At 42.9% G+C, this 14431-nt stretch overlaps 1 protein-coding gene across 2 annotated transcripts in view; it reads left to right on the forward strand.

Moving 5' to 3' along the window:
• Positions 1 to 14431, forward strand: part of trpc7b (transient receptor potential cation channel, subfamily C, member 7b) — a 68240-nt gene that overhangs the window by 11967 nt on the left and 41842 nt on the right. For both annotated transcript variants that reach the window (XM_071899869.2, XM_071899870.2), the window contains exons 3-4: positions 7297 to 7479; positions 11266 to 11430. In XM_071899869.2, the coding sequence (XP_071755970.2) occupies positions 7297 to 7479; positions 11266 to 11430 (348 nt within the window). The remainder of the gene's footprint in view (positions 1 to 7296; positions 7480 to 11265; positions 11431 to 14431) is intronic.

Here is a 14431-nt window from a genome sequence, read left to right on the forward strand (position 1 = left end):
CCTTGACATGTTGTCAGCAGGATTGTCTTTTCCAGTCTTGTACTTCACTGTGTAGTTGTAGGGTTGCAGCCTGAGTCTCCAACATTCTAGTCAAGTAGGTGGTGTAGCTTTCAGGCTGTTGAAGATGGGGTTACGCAGTTTGTCGTCTGTAATGAAGGTACAGATGAAAGTGTTCATAAGCCCAGATGATTGCCAGAGCTTCTCTCTCAGTTTGTGAGTAGCGTTGTTCCAGTTTTGTGAGTGCTCAGCTGGCATATTCGATGATGCAATCACCGGTGTCATTGTTGTAGCTGTAACTTTGGCACGTAAATCACCAGGGCTGGCATCGACCTGAAGCGTTGGCTTCTTCGCTGGATCAGAGTGGGCCATGGTTGTCTTGCTCATCAGTTGTGTTTCCAGCTTTTTACATCGCTACTTGCTGTTGCAGCAGGTGTGGTCCTTTCTGGAATGAAATGTGAGCAGTGTGTTGTCCTTCCGAGCAGACTACGAACCTCAGAGACATTCACAGGAGAAGGAAGGTTCTTGATAGCAATGATCTCCTTGGGATCTGCAGAAATACCCTTAGCTCAGAAGATATAGCCAAAGAGTTTGCTGTACTTGCACTTCTCTGCATTCAGTGTGGGATTTTTCTCTCTCTGTTGCTGGAATACAGCTTTGAGGCTGGCGTTGTGCTCTTCCTGTGACTTTCCATATGTAATGATGTCATTACTGTTCCTCACATTAAGAATGCCATAGAGCATTTACTGGATTGTGTTGTGTTCCATTCCTGCTGCTTTTTTGTCATAAATTTCTTGCACCCTTCCAATATAAAGTAGTTTTTGGACTATCATTTCACAGTCCTTTAGCACTGCCCAACAGAGGCATAAGGAACTGCAATTCAAAATAATCTGAGACTCTTTGGTAACATCGGCAAACTTGCAAGTGGACGCAAGCTGTCCTGTGTGGTAAGCATCCAAGGCTTTGTTCTCATTTTGCCTGCTTGAGCTGGACTCTGAGTGCACATTGAATGATGGGAAAGGCAGTGCGCTTGCCATGGGGTGTTGGTGTCGTTTGCTGTGTGGATTTGGCTTACCAACTGGTTAGCTTGAGTGTAAATGTTCTCTGTGTTAGCTTACTCACATTTGGTTCATTATACACATTTTCTCATGTTTTCTTTGTCATCTGTGTGGTTTCTCTTGTCAGTTGTAATGTTATTTATATGGTATAATGAATTGTTATTCTGTTATAATGGAATAATAGTCAGGAGGCAGTGAACACATTTTGATGAACACTATTTCTGAGAAGGTGCATGTATTACAGGTTTCGCTTTGGAGTGGCATAAACTGCTCAGCTTCCATTGGTTGCATACTGAATTATATTTATAGTGGAGATCATTCATGTCGAGAGCGTGATCATGAAAGTGAACCAATTAAATAACAATGTTCTTAGATTACAATCTCCATCCCTCTCTTCATTTCTCTCTCCCTCTCCCTCTGTCTCTCTCTGTCTGTCTGCCTTTCTGTTCGTCAGACAGCCTTTCTGCTTGTCATTTTGTTCTCTGTCTCCAGACAGGTTAATGAGAAAGGTTCACCTGAGGGACCAGAGTTCTGTTAGAGCTCATCTGTCTCATTACCGTCTCATTATCACCCCTCTGTCTTCCTCTCTCTCTCTTTGTCTCCCTGTCCCTCTCCTTTCCCATCCTCTCATTACAACGTTAAAATATCAAATAATGTTAAAACAGCCTGCCAACAGCCTCAGACAGTAATCTTTCATATGGGAAATAAAAATGGTGATAAAAAAAAATAGGGCGTAGATTGGGAAATAGTGTCACTGAGATATTAAATGTGACAGACTCAAGACTGAATTGACACTTATCCCCTTTCTCCTTGGAATTTGAGAGGGAATATAATGGAAAATCAAAAAAGAAAATCTCATCAACGTTAATGGAGTTGACATTTGCTCTGTGACTTGAACCAAAGTTGAGATTTATGCATGGTAAAAGGAGGCAACTTAGCATGGACGACAAGTTTGGACATTGTACATAACATAATAAGATTACTTGTTGGGTTGTTCAAGATGTTTAAAGGGGAAAGGGGGATTTTAAATGTAATATTATAAACAGTAATTTTTTACACAAATTAAAATAATGGTTAAGCTTGGATATAGATAGTGATGCTATTCAAATTATAGAGGGAATTGTATATTTAACTTTTGTTTTTTTGGCATGTACCTTTATCTATCTTTATCCTTGTCCATTTGCCTTTATCCACCTTTAAGCACTTTAAGAATAGGGTTCGACCGATTAGGACTGGGCAGTATGGACAATCATCACGATAATCATAAGAAATTATTTCTATATCGATAAATAATAATGTCTTCTAACATTTATACAATTGCGTGGGCAGTGGTGGCCTAAATGTTAGAGAAGCGAGCTTGTGACCGGAAGGTCGTCGGTTCAGTCCCTCGGACCGGCAGGATAAATCTGGGTGGGGAAAGTGAAAAGCAGCGCTTGCCCCTCCCTCATTACCACCACTGAGGTGCCCTTGAGCAAGGCCCTTAACCCCAACCACTCCAGTGGAGCTGCTCAGTGGCCAGCAGATCAGACTGTGGTTGTACTGGTCAGCTTCCAGGTGTGAATGTGTGTGAATGTGATCAGGGCGTTCCTGAAAAAGAGAGCATTGCTCTCAGTGAAACTCCCCCTGAATAAATAAAGGTGAAAAAGAAAAAAAGTTGAATAACCAAATTGATGTTCATCACATTGAACTGCATGTTAATATAAAGTATGATAAAACTGGGTTAGGGTTAGAAACCTTTCAAACTTGTTTCAGATCTCATTTTGTGATCAGTTTTTTTCCCACGGCGCAGCCGAGTGCGTCACAAGGCAAATTCAGGTCAGTCAGTCAGTCAGTCAGTCAGTCAGTCAGGTAATGCTCAGTGAGATGATGTGCTTCGTCAGATGGCCTCTAGAGGGCGTTTTTGACTGTGAGATGCAGTGTTTCCCATACAGAGGCACAAAATCAAAAGTTGCTCAGTGTATAGAAATGGATCTAAATCAACCTGTAATGTGTCTGATGTTGCATCAAGTCAGTCTGTAATTTGGAGCTGTACAGACAGCAGACCAGCAGCACTGAACTCAATCCACAGAGTCTCCCGGTGTGAAAACAAAGTGAAACTTAACATTCCACAGTTAGTAACGGGGATTTGCAGACAGTAACTCGTCTTCGCTGCCCTACAGACTTTAACGGTAGGTGCCTTTAGCGTTACCTTGTGGTATTTAAGTAACGTTAGTGGAATTAGGTAATTTTACCGTGTCGCAGTGCTTCAGTGCATAGAATTGAACACGCGCCATGTGTCTGTACAGGATCTGTGCTTGTTAATTAGTATTTGCCTTTTATCATTAATTTAGACAACAGGGTTGTGTATCGCGATAGCTCAATATCATAATTTCATCACAATATGATTCTATTGAAAGACGATAAACAATAATATTGATATATTGCCAGCTTTGAAGCTGCCAACCGCCAATGCTTTGTACTGATATTGAGTATCTTTAAATTTGACAATTTTCATGCCAAAAAAAAAAAGTATCCAGTTTTTCAACAATAACAAAAATATGTAATCAAACAAACTGAATCTTTTCCAATATATCGGAGGTAGACGCCAGTGGCTAACTGATAACCAGTTTTTCATAAAAGTGTGACATTGGCCTCATATATTGATCTAACTGTACTTTAGGCCTGGAGGACATATATTTTTGCATGCGTGGCCTAAGTGGGAATCAGACTAGGTTAGCACCATGCTGTACCCATTGAATGGATACTATAGCCTATAGGTTTTGGAGGTGAAATTATCCAAAAAGTAAGTACAGAGAATGATACTTTGTGCGTTGGTTAATGATTACGTTACGGATTAAGCTGGTTACTGATTATGTTAAGGATTACTTTATTGATTCCAAGTTAAAGCAGATAACATTATATTTAGATTTTGATTACATTAGTCTTGTTATTCCTGGAGCTCCACAGTGGAGACCAAGCACAGTCATCATAATCCATCACACACATAATTCATGACCTGCTCAGTGCTAAAAACATATTTCCACAGTCAGATCCACATCATGAATAAGTAATGACTCGGGCTTGTGTTTTTTCTGCACTCCAGGACTACAAAATACTTGAAACCACTCCTTCGCAAATCAAATAACTTCTTTTGATGATGTCATTGGTAGTGGTAGAAGAACAATAATGTCAGTGCAGATGTGTGTGTGTGTATGTGTGTGTGTGTGTGTGTGTGTGCCTTCACTGTGCTGGGAACATCATTTTTGTAGCCTGAGGTGATTTGTTCAATGTCGCCCCAAGCAATGTTTACATGGTTGTTATGTGCGGGGGACATTGTGCCAAGGGACATTGTGCCATGTCACATTGACACACCCACACACACACACACACACATGAGCATCCGCAACCCTACGCTTACTCATACACTGGCATACACACAAACACACACACACACACCTGTCACATCCTTTAGGACAGTACAGAGATGTTGTGTGTGTATGATGGGGCTGCTGAACGGATATCAGGACCTCTCTAATCGCCGAATATTTATCACAGAGCAGCTTACCTTTCCCGACAGCCCATCACTCTCACACTACAGCCTGGACACACACACACACACACACACACACACACACATCAAATACCCTTGGGAAAGACAGATAACAAGAAAGAGGGTGGTGGGAATGAGATTTTTCTCTTTTTTCATCCTATTTCACTGTCCTCATGTCATGTTGTGATGTTCTGAATCTACAGTGTTAGTGTTGTGACCTTTGCATGAAGGAAATACACAGGGAGATAGACAGAGACAAATGGAGAGAGAGAGAGAGAGAAAGAGAGAGAGAGAGAGAGGTAGTGGTATGGTTTGAGGTCTCTCCCTTTTCCTCTCACTTTACACTATCCTCCCCCTGCCCACACACACACACACACACACACATGCAGATGCTCAGAGGTGTAAAATCGACTTATTAACAGCAGCTGTGTCTGTACTGAAGAGTCTCTTCTTCTCTTCCCAAGTGATGGACAAGTCCTCACATATCCCTCTCTCTATCCTTCTCTCCTTCTCATCCCTCCATCCAACATCTCCCTCACCACCTCCACCACCACCCCTTCTCCATCTTTCTAAGTCTCTGCACATGTTCCCCCTTCAGTTCACTCATCTGTAACCATTCTCACTCTCCCCCACACCACACCCCCCTCTCTCTCTCTCCATTTTCAATCTCACTCCATCTTTCACTTTCCTTTCTTTTAGCCCCCAAGGCACTTGCCACATGCCTACCTTCCATGAACCCTCCTTGTGATTTGATTTTTCACATATATGTGTGACGTGTTTGTGTGTGTGTCTTGGGTTTCATGATGCATCTCCTATATTTCATGCCTTGAAGCCATCTTCCCATAAATGAAAAGAGACGTGAGATCATAATTGATGGTTTAGGGGCGCCCCGGTGGCTCACCGAGTAGAGCGCGTACCATAAGGCTCAGTCCTTCCCGCAGCGACCCAGGTTCAAATCTGGCCCGCGGTCATTTGCTGCATGTCCTCCCCTCTCTCTCTCCCATGCCTTCCTGTCTCTCTTTCACTAACTGAATTGAATAATTGATGGTTTACACTTATCCACCCCCAAGACAAATACACCAAATGGCCTCTTTCTCTCCCCGTCCCCAGAGGGCACAAAGATGGTCGATGCCAAGAAATCCATTATTCAATTGGCAGATGGCGATGTTTCTTTTGACCCCCCTTCTATCTACCAGCCCCCTTTTTTTCTCTCTTTATCATTCCTTGAGCCTAATTTCCTCTGGAATTTCTCACATTTAGCTCTTTGTCATTTATCATTGTGTACGCATTGGCATGCCAGAAGGGAGATATTCTGGTTTGTATGCTTGACTACAAAACTGATTACAGCATTTTATATTCAAGACAGACCCATCAGAGCCCTAATAGAATGACACTCCCCCACCTCCGAGGAATGAACTATACTGAAGGAATGCAAAACATAGTCAGGGTTGGTGGGGGTAGAAGTCATGTTATTGTAAATGGAAAACAGAGAGCTGAGGAGAATGGGGGGAAAAGAACAGAAAGGGAGAAGAGGAAAGCTAATTTTCACGGTGTGAAATTATGATGATGTTTCCAGGGAGACCCTCGGGGGGGATGTCTTAAAACTACAAGAGGCTGGGTGAAAGTTTCAGTAAAAGCGGGCATTATCAGCGCACTGTAATGGTATTTTTGAACACAGCGTGAACACAACTGTGAATACATAATGAGCCAACATTACCGAGGGACTCTGAGCCCCGCCAGAAACTCCAATCTGCCGGCTGCCTCCCCGCTTCGTAAACTGTCGAGGAACGGAACGAGGGAGGGGAGGGAGGGGAGGGAGGGGAGGGAGGGGAGGGAGAGTGGTGCGAGAGGGAAGGGGCGAGAAGCGAAAGGTGGAGGCGACAAGGAAGAGGGGGAGAGAAGTGGAAACGGATGGATTAGGAGAGGAATTAGGAGAGGAATAGGAAAAGAGGCGGAGGGATGAAAGGCCTGAGAGGAATACGGTTAAGTCACGGCAGATTTAGAGAAGGATGAGGGGATGAGACAGGGAGAGAGAGAGAGAGAGAAAACCTGTGAAATTGTTTCCTGTAGTGCACCTCGGTAACCAATGACTTGGGATTTAACACCAAAAAACGCATATCGATATTCAGACCTCAGACCTATTTTTTCTTCTCAGACAGACTTCTCAGACTTTTTTCTTCTCAGACAGCTGCAGGCATGAGGTGGGGTTTCCCCAAAATACAGCCTGCTACAACTCCCAAGATGTTCCCAATTCAGACTCGCAACTTTGAAAGAATATTTGAAAGAAAAGCACAATAACATGGCTCAATCTAAAATGAGCTGTGAGTAAGAAAAAATCTATGTAGTTGATTCATAATAATTAAAATCTCAGCAAATTCATTCAACAGCTGATAACCTATTTTTACCGTTTCAAAACATGCACCAGCCTACTATTGTCATGCTGATCTTCCACACTTCAACACATTGATTTTCACTCAGGGTCAGTTTTGTTCATGTAATACACTCATTTCTACAAATTATTATCATTAAGCATAATTATGCTGATAGAAACCTGAGGCTATCCAAAGAGTGGCAGCCAGTAGCAGAACAATGGAGACAGAATCTGATGGTGAGAAATACAAATTACTAGACTTTTTCTATCTTCTCCTCCCCTCCTCTATTCCTGCCCCCCCCCCCCCCCCCCCCCCTATCTACCCCTCCACCCCCATGCAGAACGACTACCGGAAGCTGTCCATGCAGTGTAAGGACTTTGTGGTGGGGGTGTTGGACCTCTGTCGGGACACGGAGGAGGTGGAGGCCATACTGAACGGCGACGTGGACCAGTGCCCCCCCAGCGCCTACAACCGACCCTGCCTCAGCCGCGTCAAGCTGGCCATCAAGTACGAAGTCAAGAAGGTAAGGTGGGAAAAAAATAGCCTTAGAATCGACCGTCCACAAAAAGGGCTAGAGGTTGTCGGAAAGTTTCTGGTATTTCCAGAAACCACTACCAGTTTTAAGATGATGCTTTTTTGATCATTTTGTTGAACGAAGGCAGCGAATTATCGTTGCATTTCTGTCTAATCATTTGTAGGTGCCATTTGGAGATAGAATCAGCTTGATTGATTCACTCCATCCACATGCCATGAAACCAGTGCAAAACCTGAGGTCCCATTGCAAGAATCTACTGTTTGAAGCCTTTTACATAACTTCAGTTTCTTCAAATCAGTCAGGAAACACAGATTTAACAATTTCTTGCAACAAATGGTAATATAGTTACAAGTTGGCATTGATGCACTTAGCTGCTGTTTCCTTATCCAGCAAGCATGGGTGTACACAGAACGGAGCAAGAGCAGCAACACTGTATCTGTGTTATTGCTTTAAGAGCCGCCCCCTAAGCTCAGATGGATAGAACCTTAGCAGGTGGAGGCTGATGGGTGGTGGAGGTAAAGCTTCACCATGCAGCAGTTTGGGTGCAGCAGCCAGTGTAGGAAGAATCAGTATGAGAGGAGGTCGTTTAACTAAACCGCCTTGTTATGAGGATGGATTGTGCCTGAACTAATACGATGCTCCATTACCGATACCAAAAAGCTGGTAAGCTGCTGGAAGGTGTTCGTCCTCGATACCCGTTCTGAAGGATCAGGGTTAAAGCCCCTGTGTTGGAGAGCATCCACCCTACTGAATCCCCACCAGCTCCAAGTATGCTGTTCTATACCTGAGCCTGATCTTCCCATGAAAAAGATCCTGCAAGGGGATGAATAAAGTATCACATCACTTTACAACATTCCCACCCACAGCATGTTTTGTTTTGGACTTATTATAATCAAATTTATTCTATTTATTTGGATTTATTATAATCCACAGATGCTCAAAATATGATTAACTTCCTTTTGAAATGCTTCAATGCAGAATTAAAAAGTAAATTATATACTGTATGTGCCACAACGTAATATTATAGTGTGAGGAGGATTAACATGGAAGAAGAGGCACAGTGTTTTACTGCAGTGTTTTTGCTGTAGTCCGGGTATGTGTGTACAAGTGTGTGTGTCTACATGCCATTATGTGCATGTGTGTGTGTGTGTGTGTGTGTGTGTGTGTGTGTGTGTGTGTGGCCCGGCAGACTCTGCACTTTGTAAATAGCAGACTGGCCTCTGTGTCAGAGAGCTAATCCCTACCGAGCAGAGGTGTTCTTATTAAATGTCAAACCAAACCCCACTCTTTATCCCCCCACCCCATGTACTACTCCCACTCTCTCACAAATACAAACACACACACACACACACACACACACATCTGACCTTTTAGCGTATATATGTAACCCAAGTGTATGTGTATGTGTGCTGTGTCTCAATGCTGGGTAGTAAACAGTCTGTTTGGCTGTTTTTTTTTTGTGTACAAGGGAGCGTGACCATCACTGAGGGAGCTAATTACACAGGAGGCAAGGAGGCAGGGAGGGGTAGGTTGCCATGGAAACCAGGTGGTGCATGTGTGGGCAGTGTGGATGCACACACGCACCCACACACACACACATACGTGTACGCACACATATACACTGTGGTATATGCAGAGGTTGTGGCAGCAGGGATCATGTCATGGGTCAGTGGTTGTTGGAGTAGTCAGTGGAAACCAGTAGGACAGGACGTAAGTGTGATTTTGTGGGTGTGTGTGGTTGTGTGTGTCTGTCTGAAAGTTTGCAGACTTGTATGTATGTATGTATGCGCGTATGTACTTGTTTGTGTGTGTGTGTGTGTGTGTGTGTTTAGGTGGGCGGGTGGGGCTGGCGGTGCGGGGGTTGGTCGTCAGTTCAGATAAATGCTCCCTGAATGTCAGCTGATGACCTGGGCTGATTGGTGAGGGGGCGGACAGGGATGACGGAGGGAGAAAACAAAGACAGAGAGAGAGAGCGGGTTGGAGCGGGGGAGTCTGGTTGCTCAGATCATAGATGTGAAAAAAACACACACACAAACACACACAAACACATAGAGTTTGATTGTTCCACTAGCTGAACACCTATTGAGCATTGATTGTTCTGCTGTCCACACCCTGCCTCCAGCTGAAGGAAAAAAAATCCATCCTCCCCTTCCTTCCCTGTGTCCCTCGTCTCCTGAGCAGGCTCACCGATGTTGGCCTTCATTTATCAATGCTTTCCTTGGAGAATGAAATCAAAAGATGCTGAAATGCCAGGCCAAACCTTATCTAATAAAGCAAACACGCTGGAATAATGGATTTGAAGACTCGATGCTCACTTTTTTGCTGCCAAAATGCTTTCTGCTGCATATATTAAAAATGCCCTCCATACCAGCTTGTTAGCATTTTTCCTTTGCAAATGAGGCCGAGTGCTAGCCGCGAATACAAACGTGTTGTGAATAATACATTTTGAAATTGATGAATACACAAATGATGTCCTCTATGATTCTGGTGAATAGAAAAGCAGCCTGCACACTCAGCTATAAGCATACCTGGAAAATTAACATACGGTAGAGCATCAGGGGCTTTCTTTATGAATATGTTCTTGGACTTTACCTAGATTTAATTTTACACTCCTTTTATTGAGTAAGTTCAAAAAGGAAATGAAAGTAATGTAGCACACATACCTTCGATAATAATGATAGCAATTCGTTTTGCCACTGGAAAATGTTTCTGCAAGATCAGAGAAGGATTTTGGCATTTTTGTTGGCGAAAAGGAGAAAAGAGGAGAAGGGTTGTCGACGAGTAGCTAATGCTAGTTTAATGTTGGAGAACTCCAGCCAAGTGGTGTCAAGCACACCCACTTCTCTGTTATCGGTTGAGACTACGATTTTGCCTTCGCTTCACCAACGGAAGCGACTGTTTTATTTGTCCTTCACCCGTGTACAATGGAAGTGAATTGGAGGCAAATGTGCATTTTGCTCATGGGTGACCGCACCTTTAGTCGAAACCTGATTGGCCGACAACACCAGCTCCTCTCAAATGAGGTAAACCTGCTGATAGGAAGCTTTCCAGTTCAAATGCTGCAAACTGGCCTGATTGGAAGGATTTTAGCAATTGTTTAGTGAGGGAACCAAGTCCAGTTGTGATGCGTTGACTGGAGTTGGTCTGAAACCGCCTGTAAAACTTTTTTACAGATTTGTGAAAGTGCAATAACAAAAATCCAATTTTAACAATGTCTTCTTGAAACACCTAGAGGAAAATTTGAATTCCTACATGAGAGCTCACCTTTTTTTTGTCCAGAATTGACAAAGCTGTCAATTGAATTGCGCGTACAAAGTTCAATAAAAGTGGCTCCAAGGCTCTTTGCCAGGTCAGACATTGAGTCCTGATACAAAACGTTGTCGATACTGGAGGTGTGCAGGATTTGTGACCCAGTCTAGTGTGGATGCAGTGGAGGATAATCCCACCTAAACTCTGGATACTCAGCTTTTTTATTTGCAGAATAGAATTTACTTGCCTTTTTAAGCTGCCATAAACCTTTATGAGGTAAATGTATTGTATACATCATAGTAAATAGTAGCAAACCGATGCAGGTTATGTGAGATAGTATAATACTGTTTTTCGGAAAATATAATTGATTTTTATTCATATTGGTGGATGTTTGCTAAATGAGGATCACCAACTGGAGTTCACCCACCTTTTTATTCGGCACTACATCACTGATCCGCTGATTGTTATTATAACATAATCATAAAAATGCAGATTAATAACCCCACCTCCACCATCTCTCTCCAGTTTGTTGCCCATCCTAACTGCCAGCAGCAGCTGCTGACTATCTGGTATGAGAACCTGTCGGGCCTGAGGCAGCAGTCCATTGGGGTCAAATGCTGGACGGTGCTGGGGGTCACCGTGGGCCTGCCCTTTCTGGCCATCGCCTACTGGATCATGCCCTGCAGCAAGGTATGCACACACACACACACACACACACTCCCAAACATAATGAAAAGGAAAAATACATCTGCACAGCATCAGTGCTTATTGTTGCGATTTATTCAATATTTCAAACACAACTGATCTTTGTCAGGCAGTCCCTGAAGATTTGATTGAAACTGTGCCCACTGAACCTCTAAGAGAGCATTAATTCAGTATGTAGATGTGTTATTTGGTTTAGATTTTCCCTTTTTTGTCCTGCCATTTGTACCAAGCACAAGGTCAAGCTTTCTAATATGCATCAGTACTTTGTACTGTATACTTGCTAAACATACAAACATGCACACATACTCATAGACACACACACACAAATTTGTACATAAAAAATATAGACAAGCAAACAAAATATGGTAATTTAAGTAAATTAAAGCTGCACTACACAACCTCACAGGTTGGCAGTGCCAAATGGCAGTGACAGGTGACTGTTTAAAACATTTAAACTTTGGTTTCCCCATAAATCATGTAATTGACTGTGCTAAACAACACACAGCAGGCTCATGTTTACCAACCTGGCCAGTCTGTGATGCTTTATACCAACAGGACAAGAGAGTCAAAAGATCTAACGTTGGTGAGTCCAGCTGTCTCTGGACGGAGCGCTGCTCACTGCTGTTTAGGAGACAGTTTGTATTTCACCCTTAAGTCTGGATTCATCACTCCCTGTGGATGGAGAAGTGTCCATACCCAACACCAGAATTTAATTTGGGAAAACAGGGCAAATCTACAACAGCTCAATTAGTAAGGATGGTACACTCTCCTCTATTGCAGCTCCACTTTGTGAATACTTGCCTGCAGCTTTAAGTTATGAGCTATGGGATAATCAATATTTGATTATGGGACCCTGTGACAGGTAGACATGCACAGACACTTGCATTTAATTACATTTGTATTATATCACATATTTTCCAGTATCCATCAAACAAATTATAATCTATAAATTGACACACTACAACAGAGGTTACACACACACACATACACACACACACACACACACACACACACACACACACCTATACACACACTTACACACACACACACACACACACACACACACACACACACACACACAGGATGCGAGTCTGTGAATATGCAAATCTGCTCATCAACCTGGATAATCCATAATGAAGTCAATCTCATCATCAAGTGGTGTGTGTGTGTGTGTGTGTGTGTGTTAGGACAAATTTAGGCACAGTGTTGAGCACCTTTGAGTAGTTGAGGTTAGGTGTGTGAGTGATGAGCTGGTGATTTTGGAGAGACAGACAGGGTGAGAGAGAGAGAGAGAGGTGGATGTGAAGTGTGTGTAAGTGGATGGGGAGCAGCAGTGCTGGGAGGGCGTCTCCACCAGGGGAGGATTTGGATTCAATCATCAAGACACTAAGAGCCTCTAATCTCACTGTCACCCTAACACCTATGTGTGTACGTGCATGTGTGTGTCTGTGTGTGTGTGTGTGTGTGTGTGTGTGTGAGTGTGTGTGTGTGTGTTTGTCTTTATCACATCGTGTGGACCAACACCTGACAGCACACTCACAGCGTGTGGACCAAAATTTTTGTGGGGACCAAAAACCTGGTCCCCACAAAAATAACCTCAATTTCAGTGAAAAGAAGGTCAAGGAAATGCCCTGTGAAGTTTTCAGGGGTTGCCCCACAATGCACAAAAACCAACGGTTTGTGCTTAGGTGTGCTTAGGAGGGGTAACTCAGTACTGGCCCCTAGTGGGAGAGGATGGTACAGCCTCAACACACACTTTTCAATTTCAAACACACACTGTGCTCATGTGCGCATGTGCAAGCAGCCAACCTCCATGTAGGCTAACTATAACTTGATTAGCTGCTAACGCTAAGCTAATTTTAAGGTAACTGAACCAATTAACTGCAAACACAGGCTAATTACTATGATCAGCCCTGAATAATGGTTAAATTATGTTTATGTTTATTGTTTTATTGCTTATTGAAATGTTTATTGTAAATGCAGTAATGTCCATAATATTCACATATAAAATAAATGATGTTTGCCTCCCTAAACTTTTAATAGTTGACCAGTATAATAAGTATAAGTATAAGATAAATAATAATATTTATCTTTATCTATCGCGCTGATCGGCTCATCTGACGCTCCGTTTGCGAGGGGTGGGGGCATCGCTCACTCACCCCGAAATTGTCCCGGTCCTCCCGATGGCCAGTCCACCACTGCTATCGATAAATAAATAGTCTTATTTGTACAGGTATGAAATGGACAGATTGGGTGGCCTCGATTGGTGTGTAGTGCCATGCCTGGTGGGCGGACTTGTGGAGTGTTATGTATGACAGCGTGACCACCCTTATAGGACGTGCTCACTATACAAAACAAGCGCTCCTTGACTCGACACACGGACGGAGGAGACTTCGACGGCATTTTGGTGTCTGCACATGGCAGTGAGACTGGTGTTAATAAAAAGGTAAGTTATGCCTACATGACATTAAGATTTATTTCAGTGCACTGAGCCGATTTAATATGATTTAAATGCAGCATGTGGTCAAATCATGAAGAAACGTTTTTTTACCTGGTAAAAGCTCGCATTTACCTGAACATGAGTCAGATAGCTTAAGTTAACATTAAAATATTAAAATAAACATGATAATTTCTTACAAATAACATGAGTAGTTCTGTTTAAAAAAAGTTAAAAAGCAACAAAGTTTGCGCATTGCATATTCTTTACTCTTGGGGGATAACGTTAGCTACCTGAAGAATAAATAACGTTAGCTACCTAACGTTAGCGAAGTAGCTAGCTAGCGGGATAGCTTAGTTAGCTAGCTAGCTAACTAGCTAGTTAGCTCCCGTGTGTCCGCCATTTAATACTTTGTCGCGCTGATTACATCATATTCATTGGACAAACACTCCAGTGGTCTAGATTTGGTTGTCTAACATAACTAAAACTGCACTGTATTTAATTATAGGATTTTCAATGGCTGCAAGGAGAAGCAGGAAACCACCATTA

This window comes from Centroberyx gerrardi, chromosome 16, assembly GCF_048128805.1.
Source record: "Centroberyx gerrardi isolate f3 chromosome 16, fCenGer3.hap1.cur.20231027, whole genome shotgun sequence".
Lineage (NCBI taxonomy): Eukaryota > Metazoa > Chordata > Actinopteri > Beryciformes > Berycidae > Centroberyx > Centroberyx gerrardi.